At 46.0% G+C, this 21,812-nt stretch overlaps 1 protein-coding gene across 2 annotated transcripts; it reads left to right on the forward strand.

Moving 5' to 3' along the window:
* Positions 1-4: 4 nt before the first annotated feature.
* On the forward strand, positions 5-16,453 carry STX2 (syntaxin 2). 2 transcript variants are annotated; one of them, XM_059484950.1, is made up of 11 exons: positions 5-110; positions 6,404-6,475; positions 6,992-7,091; positions 8,380-8,454; positions 8,853-8,926; positions 9,179-9,287; positions 10,470-10,543; positions 10,637-10,774; positions 12,118-12,228; positions 13,266-13,393; positions 14,397-16,453. In XM_059484950.1, exons 1-10 carry the CDS (start codon positions 81-83, stop codon positions 13,347-13,349), a joined length of 867 nt encoding a protein of 288 aa, XP_059340933.1. In that variant the 5' UTR covers positions 5-80; the 3' UTR covers positions 13,350-13,393; positions 14,397-16,453. The 2 variants fall into 2 exon arrangements, with proteins under 2 accessions (XP_059340933.1, XP_059340934.1); XM_059484951.1 differs by lacking the exon at positions 13,266-13,393 and having other exon boundaries at positions 8-110.
* The last annotated feature ends 5,359 nt before the right edge of the window (positions 16,454-21,812 follow it).

Here is a 21,812-nt window from a genome sequence, read left to right on the forward strand (position 1 = left end):
GGGCAGCCGGCCGGGCAGGCGGGCGGGCCCCGCGGAGGAAGCAGCGCGGAGGGCGGCAGCGCCGCGGGGCCGCCGCGGGGATGAAGGACCGGCTGGCCGACCTGGCCGAGGTGGGCGCGGGGCCGGGGCGGCGGGCGGGCGGGATGCATGGATGGATAGATGGATGGATGGATGGATGGATGGCGGCACCGCGGGCCGGGCGGGCCCCGCTCCCGCCGCGATCCCGGGCTCTGTGCCGCCCTCCGCGGTGTCTGAGCGAGCCCTGCTCCGCTGCTCGCCGGCCGCCGCGGAGCGCCTCGGGCGGCGCTGAATTGCGCTGAATTGCTCCGAATTCCGTTGAATTCCCCGGTGGTGCCGCCCCAGAGCCGTGGCGGGGCGGGTTGGCCCGCCCGGCGGCTCCCGGGCCGTGATGCGGCAGGAAAGCGCTCTGCAAGCCTCATTTTCCGCGTGTTTACAAAATGGTAGCTGCCTCTGTTTATACGCTCCTTTCCTTTCCCCTACTTGTGCTTTGGAAACAGTATCCTAAAAAAGAAGGGAGAGTCTGGGGACAGGCACCATCCGTCTGTCTGCGACAGGATATGACTTGGGTAGAATAAAAGGATATTGGAGGGTTTTTGTTTTGGGTTTGTTTTGTTTCTTTCCTGAAAAGGAATGGAAATGGAGAACGCTCAGGAGTTCCTGTGATAGTTCCAGTACTCCACGTATATGTGGAAGTTGGGCTGTGTTGAGCTGCATTCGGGTTTGGGGCTCTTTCATCTTCTGGATCATAAAACACATTTTGGAAGTTCCATCTCTAGTGATGGAATTACCAGTCTCTTTGTTTTCCTCTCTGAAAGGGTGAATAGGCATTGGAAAAGTTTTAGAATTATTAAATTACAGTTTCTCTACCAGGAATGATGTCTTGGAGTCATGCCAAAAAAACAGTGTCATTTCTTTCAGGTATAGTTATTCCCTTTCCAGGCTGTGGGAACGCGTGCCAGATTTCGGTGCTGGTGCACACTTCCCAGATAGATAGAGGCAGCCAGTAGTGATCTAAATTTCCTTTATATTTATAGTTCTGTACCCGCAGACTTAATCCTGTTCTGTGTTTCTGTAAATGGAAGAAACCAAGTCCACACCCTGCCACACCCCCTACTGACAGCGTTAAAAGTGTTTAATGCAGCTGAACAGAGGAATTTGTAACGCAGCTTTAGAATTTGACATCTGAAAACATTACTGTAGTGGGCTGCTTTTTAAATATGTATGGGCCAGTATTGCTGAAGTATTTCATGTGTTCATCAATGTCATTTTCACTGCAGAATTAATGGACAGCTTAAACATTTTGTTCTAATGAAGAAGACTGAAGATCTAGTCTATGTTTTGTCACAATTAGAAGTGTGTAGTTGACCTGAAGTTTTGTGAAGTTGCATATCCAAGGGAGATGGATATTCCCATTTCCACGGGCAGCTCATGGAAGTAGCAGCTTCCATCTTCTTTATCTGAAATAACAAAAATATAATGATTTTGTGAAGTGGTTTCTCTTCTATAGAATGAATGCTTTGAACAGAGGTGCTTGACACATGGATGAGATGCTCTGAAAAGGAATAGCGAATCCAAAGAAATAATGTGTTAACTCTTGCTTGCCTGTTTCCAAAGCGTTTAGGTTTATTAATGTAGTTTCACTGTATTGCATTTGGCTAATCATTAAGAGTGGAACATAGGCATTGTGGTTTTCCAGCAAGCCTAGGCCTGCAAAGTCTTTAGGAATGGCTGTGCCTCACCTCTTTCCCTTACCATGAGGGTTTCCCTGTTCCTTTGGGCACTCCTCGCCTGTGTCAGGTGGGTCAGCTCCCTCCTTTGGGCACTCCTCACCTGTGTCAGGTGGGTCAGCTCCCTCCAGCCCCCAGAACCTCGCTGGTGCACAAGGAGTCCCAAAGATCCCAGCCTGCACTGGCCTGCTCTAACTGAGCACACCATTGCCTTCAGAATGAGCAGAAATTCTCATTTCCCATCTCCTCGTTCGTGTGTTCCCGCATTTTACTGGGCAGCCAGCAAAACTTTTTGCTGTTAGTTTTTCCTAGATCATTATAAGGAAGAGGGAGAAATGCTGCCTATCAGTGTTTGTGGTTCCTTGACACAACATTAACATAACTGCCAGATATTTTTGTTAGGGCACTATGTTTAGGCTGTTAAACAGTGGCCAGAGAAAGAAGTGGTTGATGACATGCAGATTATATAGCCTTGAGATAATGCTGCTTCCTCTTGTTTTCTTGGCTCAGAGAAGTTTTGTAAACTATGTGCTTTTTGAGAAGACAGCCACCATAATTGTAATTGTTCAACTTTAGGGGGTTATTTTAATGTCATTTCTAAATTACTCTAAGCAGGCCCAAATGAACTTCTCTAAGCTGTTTGAATTGTCTTTTAGTGCAATTAATGGGACAATTGAGCAAATCTAGACTGGTTTCAGTTATTTTGAGCGCAATAAGTGTAAGATAAAAAGGTTCTCTGATCTAGTACACTGCTTTCAGCAGTGTTTTACAGTAGGTGTTTAGGGAAGAAGAAAATGAGTAGTGCATAGCTGTGATTGGAAGGTGTGCTCCCAGCCTTGGGTGGTTTGCTGTTCACAGACACAGGCCCATCTGAAAGGGCTCTAGAAGAGCTGTACAGTCCATGTTCAGACCTTCAGCTGGGCACGTTTAGCTAGCTTCAGGTATTGCAAACAGACTGCCTTTTAAAGTCCGGCAATAAAACTTATTCATACTTCCTTGTTGTTCTGTCATTTCAGAAGGTGGTTAGACATAAACCTCTGCTCAGGCAGAGTGATGGGTTAGGTCTCACCTTTGGGCTGCATTGTCCACATGGCTCCAAAATTTCCCCCTTGTGATGTGCTGAAGGGGAGGCAGAGCTGTCTGCTGGAATCCATTTCTCATGCTTGATAGGTGAATCATTTCAAGTACTTGATTTTTATATTTCTTTACTCATGAGTGTTAATGAAGATCTGTTACATGTAATGTTTGAAAAATGAGTCGTACACAGCAAGTTCCTATTTGAAAAATGAGTAGTACATAGCGAGTTCTACAAGTTCATATCTGACTGCAGCTTTTTTAAGCAGGACCTGTGACTGGAACAGAAGTACACTGATTTTTCCCAAACACTTTCTCGGCCGGTCTCTCGGTGCCCCCAGAGCCGTTCAGAGCAGGTGAAAGGGCTCGGTCACAGAGGCTGGGATTGCGGGAGCTGGGTGGTGCAGAAGCAGGCACAGAGTGAGGCTGGCAGCAGGAGGAGAGCACGGCTGTTGTTTCTGCCCGAGTCAGGCTGTGATGTGAGGGTTGCTGAGGATGAGCCCCGTGCCCTCCGTGCGGTGTGAGGGCTTTATTGGGGCTGGAGCTGGGTGGTGCAGAAGCAGGCACAGAGTGAGGCTGGCAGCAGGAGGAGAGCACGGCTGTTGTTTCTGCCTGAGTCAGGCTGTGACGTGAGGGTTGCTGAGGATGAGCCCCGTGCCCTCCGTGCGGTGTGAGGGCTTTATTGGGGCTGGAGCAGCCCTGCTGCTCAGCGCTGTTAATGATTGACCTGCCCCAGCCCTGCTGGCCCTCTGCAGGCCCTCCCTGGCTGCTGGGGCAGGAAGGTTTCTGGGCTCGCAGAGGCTTTGGGTCTGGGTGGGGTACTCCTGGGGGCCAGCGTGCTGTGGGGGAGGCTGTAACTGTGGATGGGGTACTCCTGTGGGCTGGCTCCCCGGGAGAATGGTCAGCAGCCTGCCACAGGAGGGATCTGCACGTGATCTGCTCTGAGAAACTGCCAACCTTGGACGCAACTTCAAGGGCAAGTAGGAGTCGCATTTTTCAGTCAAAAGCTGTTTCCAGTTCCAGAGGTCAGTCATTGCAAAGAGATCTTCAGCCTGAGTTATTTCTGCAGTTCTGTAAGGTAGTGGAAGTGACAGAAGCTTCATAAACCATCAGCATAGTTTCTGCTTGGAGCTGAAAAATGACATTGATGAGAATTCCATGACATTGGTGAGGATTTCTGTAGTTTAACCCTGCTGGCAGCCAGAGCAGCACACGGCTGCTTTCTCACTCTCACCCCGGTGGGATGGGGCAGAATTCCAGAAGGGAGAGAACTCATGGATTGTCAGTTAAGGCAGTTTAATTGGTAAAGCAAAAGCTGCACACAAGCAAAGCAGGAAAAGGAATTCCTTCCTACTTCCAATGGGCAGAAAAGCAGACATAAAAGTGGCATAACACTGTTACACATAACAGTGGCTTGGGAGGACAGTGCCCAAACCTTAGAGGTGGCCCCCTTCCTTCCTGCTGCAGCTTCGTGCACTGAGCATGATGCCCTGTGCTCTTCAGTGTCCCTTGGGTCACCTGGGGACAGCTGCTCCCACCTGTGCCCCCCAGTCCCTTGGAGGGGAGCAGGAAAGGCCCGGCCTCTGTAGGTGTACAACTGCAGCATCCCTGTGTCATCAGCCCTGCGCAAATCCCAAACCCAGCCCAAACCCAGCCCGTGCCAGCTGCTGGGGAGAGAGTTAACCCTGTCCCAGCCACAGCAGCACCAACCCCTGCTGGGGCTGGATGGATTTCTCAGTCTCTGAGTGTTTATGGAGCTGTGTGTCCCAGGCTTTGAGTCCCAAGGTCAAGGTATGAGCTGCAAACAGAGTTTATTAGATTGCTCTTGGCATTGACGTGAAACTTTTTATCAGCTTCTTGTGATACTGCTTATACTGGGGAGGTGAAGTCCAGGGAGAGCAGTGTGTTTCTGCTAAACTCTGATAAAAGTGAGTTCTTGGTCACTGGTGTGCTTGTCAGAAGAGGCACAAAAGCCCATCAGTTGAAGGGAGTCAGCAAATGAGCTGTATTTTAGGTAAGAGATGATTTAACAATACAGAAAACAGAGGTTGACAAATTCCTCAGGTGTCTCAAGTGCTGCTGACTGAGGTAGGCTGTCCATAAATCCTTGAACAAATTGATCTGTCAGTGGTGTCGCTGCCACCAAGTGGGACAGTGGAACACACACGGCACAGGCTGTGGGCTGGGAGTCATGGTCAGCTGCCTCCCAGCTGAGATCTCCAGACACATTTCTGAGTCACATTGCTGTCTTTCATTCAGTCAGGATTCGCTCAGGTGTTACATGGTTTACTAAAAGCTGACATTCGGAATCCCTTAGTAGGTGCTATTTTCATTATTTTTAGTCCAGATAGCTAAATATAGGATGCAGTTATGAACAAGCAGAAAAATTATCCTTTATCAGTAAATATAAACATAAATAGTTCTTTTGCATAGATAATGAAATGTCTTTAAAATGTAGCTCCTTTTTAAACATTAACTTGGAGCATGTGGCTTTCTAGCAGTGCCGTCTTGGAATGGTAAAGTTGTGGCTGACTTCCTTGGGGCACAGACTTCCTCCCTTACTTGTGTTGAGCAAGGCTGTTAATTGATGGCAATCTGGAAGGACAGATAATTTGAGTTGTGGCGTTATCTCCCCACCATGAGTGACTTGCCCAGTGCTCAGCGGCAGCCAGCCCTGGTGGTTGGTCCAGGAGGGCAGTGACATCTCCTCCCTGCATTTCTCCTGGGGCATCTTTGTTTCCCCAGCACAAACCCAGATGGGCTCTGCCCCAGGGCTTTATGCATTCCCTGAGTTTGTGGAAGAGGAGCTGGCACCGAGTCTGTAACTTCTCCCTGAGGGCTGGGCCACTCCTAGATTGTGTTAATTGACAGTAACTTCTTTATAAGATAATGGCAGTGTTTGACACGGGATTAGATTGCAGAATTGTCATGCAAACAATGCGTATCTCCTGTAATTTAAGAAAACCAGAACTAAACTTCTTGGGTAATAGGATCAGAGGTGAGGAGCAGAAAGTGGGTGTTAGGAGATCAGATGGCCTTGTAAGAAAAGAAAGGTGACTTGTAATGAAAGTCCCTTAATGACAATTATCTCGTAGTTTGTTTTTCCTAACAGATAACCTCTTGACTGTATGTTAAGGCTAATACTCTGTTCTAATTTTGACCCACTGCACTTCAAACAGTCTGTGCTCCAGGAGGGACTGGAAGGAGAGAAGCTTGAAGTCTTTCCCTGCTATGATGCACATGAATTGTGTCTTTTCCTGTGATAGAAGCTGAGATCCGTGGGTTGGGCTGGGGAATGGGGCAGAGCCTGGGTTCCTCAGCCAGGTCAGGGATTCATTTCTGGTGCAGTGCATTTCACTGGGGCTGCCCAGCACTCAGTCACTGCTCTCCAGCAGTCACTTGACTCCTGGGGCCTCTCTGCGTGTTTGTTTTTGGATTACAGCCCTCAGCAAAGGCAAAGCTCCCTGGCTTGGAGGACTGCTGGTGGAGATGTGTGTGAGCAGCAGAGTGGCACGGCTGTGGTTTCCTCAGAGCATGTCCTGGGGTCGGTGTCACACATTTGTGTTTGTTGTCTTTTACAGTATAAAGGAAATGAAGATGGGGAGACAGTTATCATCGAGAAAGACCATTTTATGGATGACTTCTTCCAACAGGTAAGGTTACAGTTTTCACTATGGATTGAAGACTGACTGTTCCCTCTCTGTACCTTTTAATTTCAGTAGATAAATTTCAGTTAATTTCAGGTTTACAATTCATCTACACATCCTCCCCAGTATGGTTGGTAATTGTATGCCAAAACAAACGTTGGTAATGCTTTGTTAGTTTATTTCAGGGTATTTTCTGTGTTTATTGCAGAGAAATGTTTTTAATTCCCTGTCAACAAGAAATTTGCTAACGAAATTTTAAAATTGTTGTTTATTAGGAATATTAGCACTTAAGTTTTTTGGCCATTCAGAATATATTTGCTATTACCAATACTGGGTTTTCATTTAAAAAAATTAATTACAGACTGTTTAAATGTTGACACTTCTGCTGGGATTTCTTTCTCTGCTACTTACAGATGAAATAGCTTGGGTTTTATTAGCAGGTTTTTTTTGTTTGTTTGTTTTTTAAAAAATATTTGCCCTAAATTTTTCTAATGTCTTCTTTGTCATATTTCCTTCCTCTAGGTTGAGGAAATCAGAAATAACATAGCAAAAATAGCACAAAATGTGGAAGAAGTGAAGAAGCAGCACAGCATTATCCTGTCAGCACCAAATCCTGAAGGAAGTGAGTAATAGTTTTAAAGATATCATATAAGTGTGGCTAGATATTCTGAAATATTGTTTGCTTATTTTAGCTGTCCATAGGAATAGCACTTCAGATGTTCAGGATGCAAAATGTAACACTAAGTAAACATTTTCATTTTTATATTTAATTAATACTTATATTTGTTTATTTTGACCTTTTTAAAGTCTCATTTGAAAAAATGTGTGTTCAGAATATTTCTTGCATCATCCAAACCTTTCCTAGACCAAAACTCAGTTTAATATGGCTGTTTTCCTTCTGAAGCAGAGAGGCTGCTTAGGTTTCTTCTAATCTGTGGAAATGCTGAAGTTGTCAGCTGCAGCTTGTGCTGTCAGATCTTTATTGCTGTGTGGCACCAGGGCCAGCTGCTGCTGCAGTGCTGGCAGTTCCACGTGCAGTTCCACTGCAGAACTTGCAGTTCCACGTGCAGCCCCATTTTTAGAGGCTTTACCCCAAAGCTGGAAGTGCAGTTGTGCTTTCCCAGCACAGACCTGGGAAGTTCAGGGCCCCTGCCCAGACTATGGCCCTGTCCCAGCCCTTGTCTGTGCTCCTGGGCAGGGCTCAGAGAAAAGGGAACAAAAGATGCTGAGATGGTGTTGTGTGAATGTTGCAATGCTGCCTTGCCATTTTTCTTGTGACTTCATCTCAGTGGTGGAAACTGAATTTGGGGTGTTATTTTATCCTGTTTTCCTTGGTGTTTGTTTTCATTCCCACAGCCGATTTTACAGCTGCTTTTTCAGGGTCTCAGGTTTAACCAGGGCCCACCTGACTGTTGCATGGCAGCACCTGTGAGCAGTGTGTGTTCCTGGGGATATGCACAGCTCTCTGTGTTCTTGAGGATGTGCACAGCTCCCTGAATGCTCTGGTGCAAGCCTCAGAATGTCCCAGGTGGTGCCTGGCACAGACATGTCACTGAGGGTTAAAGCAGTGCACACATGGTACCCAGCACGCGCAGAAAAGGGGAGAGAAATCCCTGCTCTCACCTGCACTTACAGCTCAGGAGCACTTAACTTTCAACTAGCAAATTGACATTACCCTGAAAGTGTTAACAAAACTGTTTGTCACCTGGTTTAGTTGAAGATTTGGTAATAATAATATTGCCCAGGTGTAAGCCTGTCATGAGAAGCGAGCCCCTGATGGCTGCTGTTACAAAAACAGTAAAGTACTTGGGAGTTGTACTGAATGAAATTCTGAGATTACAAGGTGGATTTGTAGACTTGCTGACTTACTATAATCAATCATTAACGGTTCAAAAATATATTTTTTAAAGGAACAAAGGAAGAACTCGAAGAACTAAATGAGGAAATCAAGAAAATTGCTAATAAAATCCGGGCCAGGTTAAAGGGTAAGTTGCGAGGACAAGTGAAACTCCTTTCTTTCAGAAATAACCTAGACAATGACAATACAAAGTAATTCCTCCATAGAGAAATGTCTTCTGCAGCTGAAGTGCTTTTTGGGGAGATGATATTTTGGAAGAAGATTAACTTTAACTGCAAAATGACACCTTTTAAAAATTTTCCAGTGTAATGTTAAGAGTATGATTGAAGCAGTTACTGTGTTTAAAGATCTCTACCAATTACCACAATTATTTTAAAATTTTACTTATATATGCCACCCCTCTCCCCTGAAATGTTACCCATGTCCCTGGGGAACTTGTACCTTTAAAAAGGAATAATAATATTTACAAAGTGATCGAGCTGTTAAATTGCTGACACTGACTCTGTACACTTGTCTTGTTCTCAGCTATTGAGCAGAGCTTTGATCAGGGTGAAAATGCCAATCGGACATCAGTGGACCTCAGGATCAGAAAAACACAGGTAGGCTCCCTTCAGCTTAAACAAAGTCAGGGTGTTCTGTGGAGAATGAGTTTAAGTGTTCTGAGCTCATTTCAGAGCTCCTGTGCTGCTTTTTGGGGCTGTGAGTGCCACTGGGAGTTGTCGTGTGGAGCTGGTATTGTGTGACAGAAATGGCCCTTTCTGACATCCCTGTCTGTCCCTGCTGTCCCTCCCTGATGCCCTGTCCCCATGTCTGTCCCCGTCTCACCGCTGTCCCCCTGTCTGTCCCCTCAGCACTCGGTGCTGGCACACAAGTTTGTGGAGGTGATGACTGAGTACAACGAGACGCAGACGCTGTTCCGGGAGCGCAGCAAGGGCCGCATCCAGAGGCAGCTGGAGATCAGTGAGTGACCCCAGTGCCCCAAAACCAACCAGTTACCTGTTGGTAGTGCCCCCTTGTTCAAACCAACCAGTTATTCGTTGTTAGTGCCCCCTTGTTCAAACCAGCCAGTTATTTATTGGTAGTGCCCCCTTGTTCAAACCAGCCAGTTACCTGTTGGTAGTGCCCCCTTGTTCAAACCAGCCAGTTATTTATTGGTAGTGCCCCCGTGTTCAAACCAACCAGTTACCTGTTGGTAGTGCCCCCTTGTTCAAACCAGCCAGTTATTCGTTGTTAGTGCCCCCTTGTTCAAACCAGCCAGTTACCTGTTGGTAGTGCCCCCCTTGTTCAAACCAACCAGTTATTCGTTGTTAGTGCCCCCTTGTTCAAACCAGCCAGTTACCTGTTGGTAGTGCCCCCTTGTTCAAACCAGCCTGTTATTTATTGGTAGTGCCCCCCTTGTTCAAACCAACCAGTTATTTATTGGTAGTGCCCCCTTGTTCCTTATTCATTGGTGTTCAAAGCATCAGAGATCTTGGACAGCATCTCACAGGGTGTGAGAGAAAAGTAACAGTTTTACTGCATGGCACAAACTCCTTGATATTACTCTTTTCAGAACAGCTGTAAAGAAAAGAGAGAAAATTCAATAATTTCCTTTAGATTGAAAATTATTAAAGAAATTATCTTTTTCCTTTGCTTCATTTACTTCCAATGTTGCAACTTTAAATGAGGCATCAAGAAAAGCTGCATTCTGAAACAGCAAGTGTTATTAAAAGCCATTCCAAAATTAACATGCCTAACAGGATAACAGCTCTTTTTATGTGGTTCCATTTTTGTGCACAAGGACACATCATCTGGCATGAAATCAGTGCTGCTGTTACATGTGCTTTAATCATTTGTTGACTGACTCACGTATGACTTACTTCCAATTCATTATTGGGAGTATTTAGAAAGGTTCCTGACTTTATTTTGAAGCACAGTGGAAAGTGTCTTGGAAAGTGTCTCTACCTTGGAAAGTGCCTAAAAAGTGCCTAAAATTAAGGGGTTTTTAAATGCGCTCTATAGAAACAAATATATACATTGCTGAAACAAGGAAGGCTAACAGGGGAACTGGCAAATTACAAGAAAATGTTACTTTTCAAAGTAAAAAGTGTGCTTTTCAAGTTTGCCATTAGCCTCTCCTGCTAATTGTTGTCTTTATCCTAGCTGGAAAGACCACCACTGACGAGGAGCTGGAGGAGATGCTAGAGAGCGGCAATCCTTCCATTTTCACTTCTGATGTATGTATTTCTGTGGCAGCCACCTCCCCTAGCCCTGCCGCCCTGCTCCTGGAGGGTGCTGGCGCTCAGCCTGTCCCTGTGTCCCTGTCGCAGATCATTTCAGACTCGCAGATCACCCGGCAGGCGCTGAACGAGATCGAGTCCCGGCACAAGGACATCATGAAGCTGGAGTCCAGCATCCGCGAGCTGCACGAGCTCTTCATGGACATGGCCATGTTTGTGGAGACACAGGTGCGTGGGGCTGCCCAGGAACCAGGGCTCTTCCCTTGCCATGGGCAGAGCAGCTGATCAGATTCGGATAGTGCAGGTCTAGAGTGACTCTGTGATTCTACACTGTGGTTAAAATACGTGGAAATCAATTACCGGAGGTGCCTTGTTTTGTTGTGGACAAATTGACCATCTCAGTGTCCTTATGCTTTCAGTAACTGACCACAGACTTGCCTTTCAGTCAGTATATTTAATATTTTTTTCGATTTGATTAATTGCAATATGCTGGAACATCTCTGGGCATGTTTAATTAAGAAAAACTATCTTGTGGAACATTGTTAATTCCTTGGGGATTTTGGATTTTCAGCCTCGGTGGAATGACACGTGTGTCAGCAAGGCTGTGTGCACCTTGCACCTCTTGCAGAAGTGCAGTTCTGTGTTCACCAATGTGAATGTAAAGGGCTTGACAAGTCCTTCAAGTAATCTCTTGTATTCATAGGCTTTGTCTTGACATGTACATAAATGTGTTCTACTTTTAGTCTTTAAATACCAGCTATCCACCAAAAGTATTCTTAACCTTGATCTTAAAATGGTTTGACTTCTGCAGGAAAGTGAAAAGAATAGTGTTAAAGAGAAACTTGCCTGAAAAGCAAGTTAGAGGAGCTTGCCTGTTTTTGGTAATTGGGTTTTGTTCTACAAGTCCTTTTTTGCTTTGATATTAAATGTACAACCAAGAGAAATTGGTAGCAGGTTTCTTTTGAATTACACACGAACAGAAGTTACTTGTGCATCATTCTGTAATGCTTTGCTGTTTATGCTGCTGATTATTTCTTCTGCTGGACAGAGACCCAGGTAACAGACTTACTGTCATCCCTCACCAGTCCTCCATTTCACTGCCAATCGCCATTGCTCATAATCAGTTTGAGTTTGTCATGCCCGGACACCCCAGTCCCTGAGCAGCTCACGTGTGCGTGCTCCCAGAGAGCTGTGGGAGCTCTGGAGGCAGGGAGTGTCCTCCTGTCCCTCTCAGGGCTCTCTGGTCCCAGTGTGCCACTCAGCTGTGGCTGCTGAACCTCCCCTGCCTCCCTCCCTGCACACCAGGGGTGTTTGCAGGTGCTCACTCTGTTCCTGCACAGGGAGAAACTCCCCTGCCCTGCCATGAGCATTCCTGGTTCCTCAGAGCTGGCAGCCCTTGCTTCTCATCCCCTTCTTCCTTCACATGCCACACAGAACAAATGCCATCCCCAGTATGTGCATCATTGATTGTGAAAGCAGTTCTTGATGTTCTAGAGCCTTTCCTTTAGATTGATTAAACAAAGATCTGTGCATTCCAATAACCTGGTTTTCCTTCAAAATCTCATTTTAAGGGAGAAATGATCAACAACATAGAGAAGAACGTGATGAATGCCACAGACTATGTGGAGCATGCAAAAGAAGAGACAAAGAAGGCAGTTAAATATCAAAGCAAAGCACGCAGGGTATGTTGTCTTTCTGTCATTGTGCTAGGCACTGTTTTAATTTAGCACAGCAGCATTTCCAGTGTGAATGACTGCTGTAGTTAATGCTGAAAATGTATAATACCAGCAGAGGACAGACACTTCTGGGACTGTGAGAGCACATCATGCACAGCTAAGGGCCTGTTCAGTTTCCCACTCAGAACTGCTATTACAGAGTGTAAAAACCCCAAAAGAAGAATTAATGTATTATTTCAGTGAATAAATTCCCATCTTTTTCTTATCAGCTTTCACAATACCTTAAGTTATTCAGATTCTAAATAACATTAAAAGTTTCTGGCTGTTTATCACAAGTGAATTTACCTGAATTTAAAGCTATAAAATCCATTCGCTAGCAGAAAAAATTAAAAGTGATTTTGCTGAATAGGCTTATTTTTAAAAAATTCTGCTTTGATTTTTAATGATTTCAGATAAATTAGGGGAATCTTCCCTGTGGAAGGGGTGTGGCATTGTGCCATAATACTGAATCTGTGGAGGACCTGAGTTCAAAGGAAGGTTCTGGCATTTTCCAGGGCACTTGCTTTGTTTCAGTATCTTTCTTCCCATCAGCCACCAATAATATATTCTGATATCAGACTACTAAGTAGTTTATTTTTGCATTCTAATTTCCCCTTTTGATGTGCTGTGCAGTTGGGTGAGGTTCGTTCTGGTGAGCTGGATTTGAGGGAATAATTCATTTTCTATAGATAGAGATCCACCCAGAGATAACACGCCTGATCCTTTATAAAAGATCTTTTCAGAAGTGTTCAAAGAGCCCACTTAATGTCTATGTAAATGGGGCTTGTGTCATCTCTGATAACTGTACAGGCATTAATCACACTAGTTTACCTGTTTAAAAACCTTAATTCTTACATTTGCAAGATTATACAAATAAATTTGTATAAGAAGAATACGGAAGGCTTTAATGAAAGTGCTTGTGAATCTAAAAACTACTTGAAAAATTGAACATAAATGCAAGTGTTAATGTGCCTAATATTTACACTGCCTTGTTTTTTTGACAGAAAATGGTGATAATTATCATTGTGTCAGTGGTGTTGATTGCCATAGTAGCTCTAATAATTGGTTTGTCTGTGGGTATTCGGTGATGCTTGGATAACCTCAGCATGCATGGCTTCCTGCCACTGTGGCAGTAAGTAACTAATCAACTAATTTCTAATTTGGCTCTTGTTTTCTCTGTCTCCTTCTGCTCACCCTTCCTGTGTGCCCAGTGCCCTGTGGCCCTGCTCTGTCACCCTGCAGGTCACTGGTGGTGACCCCAGTGGGCGTTTCTGTGGTTTTAAACAGAGTTTTTAAAAAGTAGATGTCTGCAGCCATGAAATTGGCTATTATGGCTTGGAGAGCATCTTCAGTTTCATCCTTTGAAACTGTTTATTAATGCTAGCCTGAATCAAGCAGTGGGACACGGGATTTGTCTCAGTGTCCCTGTTTCTCTGCAGTCAAGTCCCATTTCCCATCCAGACAGTGTTGCCAGGCTGAGCAGGCAGTAGCAGCTCCCTGCTGTGGGTGGGTGCAGCAAATGCAGCCTGCAGCATGCCCAGTCTCTGAGCTGCACCGGGGCAGGGCCCAGTTCAGACAGCTCACCAGAAATCCACATTTCTGTACTAACACCCTTTAACACCCAGGTTTGTGGGAGGGGGGCAGAATGCACTGTCATTGCCTGCAGTCAGGAACGCCTGCCCCAGTCACTCCCTGATTTGCACAGAAGCATGTCTCCTTTTTAACCCCTGCAGCTCCTCTGAGCTAAGCCTGCACAGTTTCAGTGACCTTCTGGTGAGTTCCACTCAGGGTGCAGCTGTCAGGGCCTGAGCAGGCTGCAAATATTTACCCAGGGAGGGTGGCAGTGAGCAGCTACTTAGAGCTGACCTACATCTGTTTGTAATGATGTTTACAGAAGTTGGGCATGAGTAATAGCCAGTATTCTGGAAAGGAAAATAGGGAAATGTTGCACAGATGCTCTGTCTTGTGACTGTGGTGACATGTGTGTTAGAAACAGGAAATCACAGCAGTGATTGCTCCTTAGAAAGAAAATCCCAGCACTCAGCCTGGCTGTCAGTCTTGCTGTGGCTCTGAATGGGTTTAATTCTGTTCTGACAAAGTATTTCAGTCTTAACTTTTCTCTCTTTTCCCTGCAGAAATTGATGTTCATAATAATATGTGTAACTGTACTGCTTCTGATACTTGGAATTATCCTAGCAACAACTCTGTCCTAGCAAGCACATTCCAAGAGTTAGCAGCCTTGAGGAACTCCAGAACATCTCCAGTGAAACCAAACCTTTTCCACAGATGATGCCTTACCACGATGACCTGTCACTAACGGCTAAAAGTGAAAGCAGAATCACTCTTAATGTTTACTCACAAATGAAGATCAGAATGTACCAGGGGGTGTATGGATTTTACAGCATAAACTAGACACTTGTGAGACTGAAACTTGGTTTTGAACTAAATAACTTTGGGTTTTTTCACATCTCAGTGTTACAGTTGCAGTAGGGAGTTGAGAGACTATTGAGTTTTGAGTGTTTGGCTTTTTTTCCTATTGCTAATCTAACTCTAATCATGACTTTAAGTACCTTGCCAGTGCTGCCTTTGTTAGCACTCTTGTGAATATTTTTATGAGATGTAGCCTTGTGTTTAAGTGTATTAATTATTTAGTCACCTTAACCTATTTAAACCTTATGCTTTTTCTCCGACAAGTGCTAAAATATCTTTTCCTGACAGGACTACTCCTTTAACTGCCTAGTGCATTACTTGAGAAGAAAAACGAAAAAAAGCCTTTTTACACTTGCCAGGTTTTTTATTTTTCTGTCAAGGTTAACTGCTTTAAATGCTTCCTTCATGGTTCATAAAAAGTTAGTTGCAGCATTTCTGGTAAAAGCTCACAGCTCTGAAATGCTGAATTTGCACTTGGGCAGGTAATTTTACAGGTAGTTCTTGTGCAAAGGAAACTGATGGATCAGTTTAGCCTTACTGCTTACATGAATATGACAAAAATGACTTTGTAAAGCCAAATCAAGTTTTCTTGTTCTGGAGTTTGCTAATGTTGATGTATGAATACAGCACAGGGGGATGAGCTCCCCCAGAAGATCTGAAACTTAACACAAACTAAGACACTGATTTGTTATGAAATGTGTGTGGCTATAACATGGATGAAGTGTTTTGGTGTACACATGCCTTTGTAATGCCAGCTTGCACCACTTGAAAGCTTCAAAGAATTCAAACGTACCCAAATAACTGCATTTAGTGTTACAGGTTATTTTTGTATTTTTGTGTGTAAGATATTTGTAACTTGGGTTTGTGACTCCTCGTTGTTTAAGCATATCCATGTAGATATGTAGATATATTTACACTCTGAGAGAAGGAGAGGAGAGGATGATTTGTGCCTTTTTAAACATAGTCTAAAACTGTGCTCATCAATGTGTTCAGATATTCAGCTCTCATGTTGACTGCAGTAACTCGGTCCTACCAGTTTAGAATCCTTAAACTTGGGTTTTGTTGAAAGTGTCTGAGATCAAAGTTACTCAGTAAGGGAGAATTCAGGCTTCATAAAATTCAGCAAAGTTTACAGTTCCTCTTGTATGTATGAATATTCCTGCTTTGCTGTCCAGGTATACTGTGAATATGCTGGAGCTATTCAGATGTCAAGCATGTTTGAAGAAGAAAACAAATATTGTTGTTGTTATTATTATTATTGGTCTCTTTACAAGTCAGCCATAAAGAAGTCGCTTGGAAAATTCGGCTTCAACAATGAACAAATTTCTTTTACCTCTGAGTCCAGAATGCTCACTGATGTTTGGGAGGAAGTTTACATGCAAAGTAAGGAAGGATTGGTTGCCTTAATGCTCATTCTAGGTAAATATCTTTTATTCTGTAGTTTTCTAGATTTTTATCAGTAAATATTATTTATACAGATATGCGAATTAGATGGGGGGAAATCACTCCTGCTGTTTTCCAGCTGGTTATGTAAACTGACCCTCAGAATCCTGTCCTGTTGAATTTTTCTCTCTGTAATGCAGTAATTGCCCATCAAGACCAGAAATTGGACTAGGCTACGCCACAGTTTTTACTTCTTGTTGAACAGCTGCCTCAATGAGTTTGTTTTAAAGCAAAACAGACCTTTTCACGTGGACCTCTTTGTTTGGAGGTCGGAGGGAGTAAATCTCTAACCTATGCACTAATAAACTCATCCACAGCCTGCTGTGTCTGCGTTGTGTCCCTGCTGTTCCTGGGGCCCAGGAACGTTCCAGAAGTGTTGAACTGGCTTACATCAAACACAGGGTGAGGTGGCATCTTCTCTGCAGCTTCTCACCAAGAAAGGTGTGGAGATAATTATGGGGAAAACAATGGGCTGTGTTAATTTAAGCTGTGCCCATGGGGGAGATTTTAAGAGAAATGTCAAGGTAAGAAACCCCGAGGTTGCAATGAGTGAGCGCTCTCTTCACACAGAAATAATCTGGGACAGCTCCAGGGACAGCCTGACAGCAGTGAGGGTTTTGGGGTTTTACACTGAGAAAGTGGAAAGCAAAGCCTGTGGCTGCTGCAGGGGGGCCGACGAAGCCGTTTCTCTGAGAGCTCCCTCCCAGCCCTGTGCACTGCCTGCTGCAGAATTCACTGCCATGGGAAGGCTCTCAGGAAACACAGTTAATTCTAATTGTGCTCTTCCAGGCCTTCCCTGGGGTTTCGGAGTTGAGCACAGCTCCAAAGCACAGCTCGGGGATCTGGGGTGTGTTTAGTGAGAGCGATCAAGCTCCATCCCCTCTGCAGCATCGGCTGAGAGCTGCAAGCAAGGCAGCCTGGCTGAGCAGCCAGCAGGCTGAAGGGAGAAATACACACGTTTAATATACCAACAAACTGCTTTTAATCTAAAAAGCTGCAAAAAACCCATTTCAAAACATCCTGGGTTTGAATCAGTTCCTACGAGCACACATTGCATTTCCAGCTCACACGCTTGCTCTGCTTTTGCTTTTCCCTTTTGGCAATTTATTCAGAGTAGAGTTAGTGGGTAGAATCTCAGAGGAGAATAAAAGCCAGTGTTTTGAGAACTAATGAAGTAATTATCTAAAGCATTATTTACAATGATTATTTAGAAGATAATGAGACCCTTTAATTATGTTTGTTCTGCATAGCTGGCCGTTCAATAATTCAGGGTGTTGCCATACAATTTTCTCTGTTTACTTTGCACATCTTTTGTTTGGGAAAACGCCACATTTTTGTGCTGTGTGTGAAGCACAGACTGGGCCCTCTTCTGGGCATTGTTTGTCACTTGGAGATCACTGCTCCCCTGGCTGCACAGGGGCTTTTGGGCTCAGAGGAAATGAAGGGGAAATGAAGCTGCACCTGTGAGAGGCTGCTCTGGCTTCATTCCTGCAAACTGGAATATTTCCACACATCAATTACTCCCCTGATGTTCCTGTCAGCATTTCTCTCACTGGAGCTGAAGCCTGACTTGCAGTTTTATTTTCATTTTGGGAGCCGTGATGGGGACGTTTCAAATGCGAGGCTTTTAAAAAGAGCTCGTTTGTGCAGGGGAAATTCAGAGCATCATTAACATTTCAGTAGCTGATAACAATTTCACCGCAGCTGTGAACAGGCTGCAAAATACACAATTCTCCTGAAGCACAGGCAGCAGGGCCCAAGGAGTGGAGGGAGATTCTGCTGTGAGCTGTCAGCTCCTTTGGGTGTCCTGTGGGACTGGGCTGGGCTGCACATGCAGGTTTTGGAAAGCAAGATGTTTATCCCCACAACAAATCATCCACAATAAGGATTTAGTCCAGGGTTTGTGTCTCTCTCCTAGGTTTCCCATGGGGCTTCCCTGGCCTGTTTTTATTCTTTATTCTATTATTATATCCATTTTTAATTACTAATAATATATTTTTTTATTATTATTCCCCACGCCTGACATCACCATTTGTGGGGAACTGATGTTACTGTCCCAGTGCAACCATCCTAAACATCCATTGCTTAAATAATCACAGCTTCTTTTCATGTCCCCACATTCCAAACCAGCCCCTGCCTCCTGAGCTGCCCACCAAGGGCTACACTGATTTTAAATAAATTCATTTGCATGTGTGGAGCGTGCATTTAGATACTCCTACAGTGCAGAGCTATTTCTCACCACGGATTCACACAGTGAATGAGGCTATTCCTCAGTAGCCACTGATGGCAGGATTTAAAATAAGTTCACCTGAAATTAGGTTCAGAACCACTGCAGGAACCACAGCAAGATCAGCAGTGGGGTTTGAAGGGCCCAGGAGAACAGGGAGAGCAGGGCAGGTGTGCCATGGGGAGAGGGGCACCTGTGCCATGGGGAGAGCAGGGCAGGTGTGCCATGGGGAGAAGGACAGGTGTGCCATGGGGAGAAGGACAGGTGTGCCATGGGGAGAGCAGGGCACCTGTGCCATGGGGAGAGGGGCACCTGTGCCATGGGGAGAGCAGGGCAGGTGTGCCATGGGGAGAAGGACAGGTGTGCCATGGGGAGAAGGACAGGTGTGCCATGGGGAGAGCAGGGCACCTGTGCCATGGGGAGAGGGGCACCTGTGCCATGGGGAGAGCAGGGCAGGTGTGCCATGGGGAGAAGGACAGGTGTGCCATGGGGAGAAGGACAGGTGTGCCATGGGGAGAGCAGGGCACCTGTGCCATGGGGAGAGAAGGGCACCTGTGCCATGGGGAGAGAAGGACAGGTGTGCCATGGGGAGGGAAGGGCACCTGTGCCATGGGGGGAGAGGGGCACCTGTGCCATGGGGAGAAGGACAGGTGTGCCATGGGGAGAGAAGGGCACCTGTGCCATGGGGAGAGCAGGGCACCTGTGCCATGGGGAGAGAGGGGCACCTGTGCCATGCAGAGCTGGGGGTTTGGGGGCAGTTTTGGGTTCAGAACCCCTGCAATCCTGCAATCCTGCTCCCCTCCAGCCCTGCAGCCCAGCAGCCTGGGCACAGCTCTGCCAGCCCGGGCTGACAGCTGGGCACTCTTGTGCTCCCTTGACTTTGCAGCTATTTATAGAGAGATTCTGTCAGAGTTCCCATTTCTGCAGTTCCCCCAATGGGGTTTTGGGCATGGTTTTCCTTCCAATGTGAGGCAAATAAAACCATGGAACAAACCAATCTTAGAAACAAAACATCAACTCACAGGACAATAAAATGCAGCAAGTGTTGATATGTATTTTTAATCACAGCTAATATATGTATGTTTTTAATCCCTAAAATCACAGAAATTACTATAAACTTCAGTTGAGATTTAAGAAAATAAAGGCAAAATCTCAGTCTCCCTGCAATCCAGCTGGGTGCCCAAACCCACGCTAGAGCTGGGCTTAGGTTCCATATCTGCTTTCTGTGTTTTGCCTCCTCAGAGCAGGTTCATTGCTAAGGCAAGCATGTGCTGACAGAGTGACTCAGCCCTGTGGGCCAGGATGCTTTTCTTGGGTTTCCATGAGCATTCTTTTCATCCCACACACACATAAATAAGTGCCCTTGATGGCTTCCCTACCATTTATACTAGAGAAGTGAATGTGGCGTTATTTTAATTGCATTAAAAACCTTTTCTGTGCTTAAAGGGGAACTGTTTCATTAACATCAAGCTCTGCCCTCACACCCAGCACCCCCAGTGCCTCAGCACAGTGCAGTAATGCACAGCAGAAAAAGGAAAGCTGAACTGAATTGCTGTAAATGGCCAGCAATTGGATAATTCTGAGATCTGACCAGAGCAAAGAACAAACTCCAAACTCCCCATCCCAAAGAGAATTTTTTGGTTGGTGCTGCAGGGTTCACCTTCCCTCCAATGTGAGCTCCACACTCAATGGGACTGAGCCCATCCTGCTGGCCAAGCAGAGCCAGCCTGACTCATAGACAGAGAGAAGCTGAAAACGAGGGTGGTGTGCCTGGAAAAAAGAGATCTCACTCTGTGTTTACCCTGTGGGAGCGGTCTTGGTTACACAAGATTAAATGTTATGTAAAGTGAGAGAGCAGCTGCTCCGCCAGCGCCTGCAGCCGGCTCGGAGTGAGGGGCAGGGGCATCTCACGGGGCAGCAGGGAGGAACCAGCCCTGCTCAGTGTCCCTGAGCCCAGCAGCGAGATCAGCATCCTGGGCAGGAGAGGGGAACCAGCCCTGCTCAGTGTCCCTGAGCCCAGCAGGGAGGATCAGCATCCTGGGCAGGAGAGGGGAACCAGCCCTGGGCAAGGAGAGGGGAACCAGCCCTGCTCAGTGTGTGTCTGGCCAGGAGAGAGGATCAGCATCCTGGCCAGGAGAGGGCAAGGATGGACCACCAGAGAGGAACCAGCCCTGCTCAGTGTCCCTGAATCCAGCAGGGAGATCAGCATCCTGGGCAGGAGAGGGGAACCAGCCCTGGGCCAGGAGAGAGGAACCAGCCCTGCTCAGTGTGTGTCTGGCCAGGAGAGAGGATCAGCATCCTGGGCAGGAGAAGGGAACCAGCCCTGGGCCAGGAGAGAGGAACCAGCCCTGCTCAGTGTCCCTGAGCCCAGCAGGGAGGATCAGCATCCTGGCAAGGAGAGGGGAACCAGCCCTGCTCAGTGTGTGTCTGGCCAGGAGAGAGGATCAGCATCCTGGGCCAGGAGAGAGGAACCAGCCCAGCTCAGTGTGTCCCTGAATCCAGCAGGGAGGATCAGCATCCTGGCAAGGAGAGAGGAACCAGCCCTGGGCAAGGAGAGAGGAACCAGCCCTGCTCAGTGTCCCTGAATCCAGGAGAGAGGCACAAATTACACCAGTAACCCTCTGCAGTTTTAGGAGTGACGTTGTGAGTGTTAACCAGTGACAGGACTACCCCATTATGACTTTTCTTCTTTACTCTTCTAATTGGAGTTATATACTGCTTGTATTGTAAGACACCTAATTTAAAATATTGGCCAGTTTGCAGTGATCCCCCAACAACCAAAAAAACCCCCAAAACCAAAAAAACCGCCGATGCTGATGTTGAATGCCTTCTGTGAAGATTCTGGACCATTTGTCTGCACGTGTGCCTAGTGAGAGGGGGGATCAGCTTCTTCCCAAAGCCCTGAGCCTGAGGCTGGCGGGGAGGAAGGCAGCCCTGAGGACCAGCCCAGGATGGCTGGAGATGGAGGCACAGCCCCATCTGCCTGCAGAGAAATTGCTTTTCCCGTGGCTTTGGGTGCCTCAGTGAGAGGAACTGTACCTGGTGTTTGCTGTGATTCATCTTTTCTGCTCACTAATGGAGCCCCTCTCCAGAGCTTCCAGTGCTTCTCCCTTTGGTGGGTACAAACACGATAAAAAATGCTTTACAAAAATCAATGAACACTTAAGTGTTTGGCAGCTCTCAGGATTTTACTGGATCCTTTACTCAACAGTTTAATGCCTGATAGGAGAAAGGCACCAGTTAAACATTCCTCTGCAGAGTTAGCAGCTATCACACACCTGGGGCTGGTTCTGCTTTTCTCACTCTGCATTCACAACAGAATCAGTTTTTCCCCTGCACTGAGCTGTGCTGGTGGAGCTCCCGAGGCAGGAGCAGCTTGTGCCCAAAGCCCGCTTTGGGACAGAAGTTTGTGTCACTGGGAATTTGGAGCTTTATTGCTTTAAAGATGGAG

This window comes from Ammospiza nelsoni, chromosome 18 (genome assembly GCF_027579445.1).
Source record: "Ammospiza nelsoni isolate bAmmNel1 chromosome 18, bAmmNel1.pri, whole genome shotgun sequence".
In the NCBI taxonomy this organism is placed as follows: domain Eukaryota; kingdom Metazoa; phylum Chordata; class Aves; order Passeriformes; family Passerellidae; genus Ammospiza; species Ammospiza nelsoni.

Excerpts from the sequence above, each read along its gene's own strand:
- STX2 (XM_059484950.1), top strand. The coding sequence starts at position 81 with ATGAAGGACCGGCTGGCCGACCTGGCCGAG. Across the intron at positions 7,092-8,379 it reads AGCACCAAATCCTGAAGGAA|GAACAAAGGAAGAACTCGAA; the intron begins GTGAGTAATAGT and ends TATTTTTTAAAG. Across the intron at positions 9,288-10,469 it reads CCAGAGGCAGCTGGAGATCA|CTGGAAAGACCACCACTGAC; the intron begins GTGAGTGACCCC and ends TCTTTATCCTAG.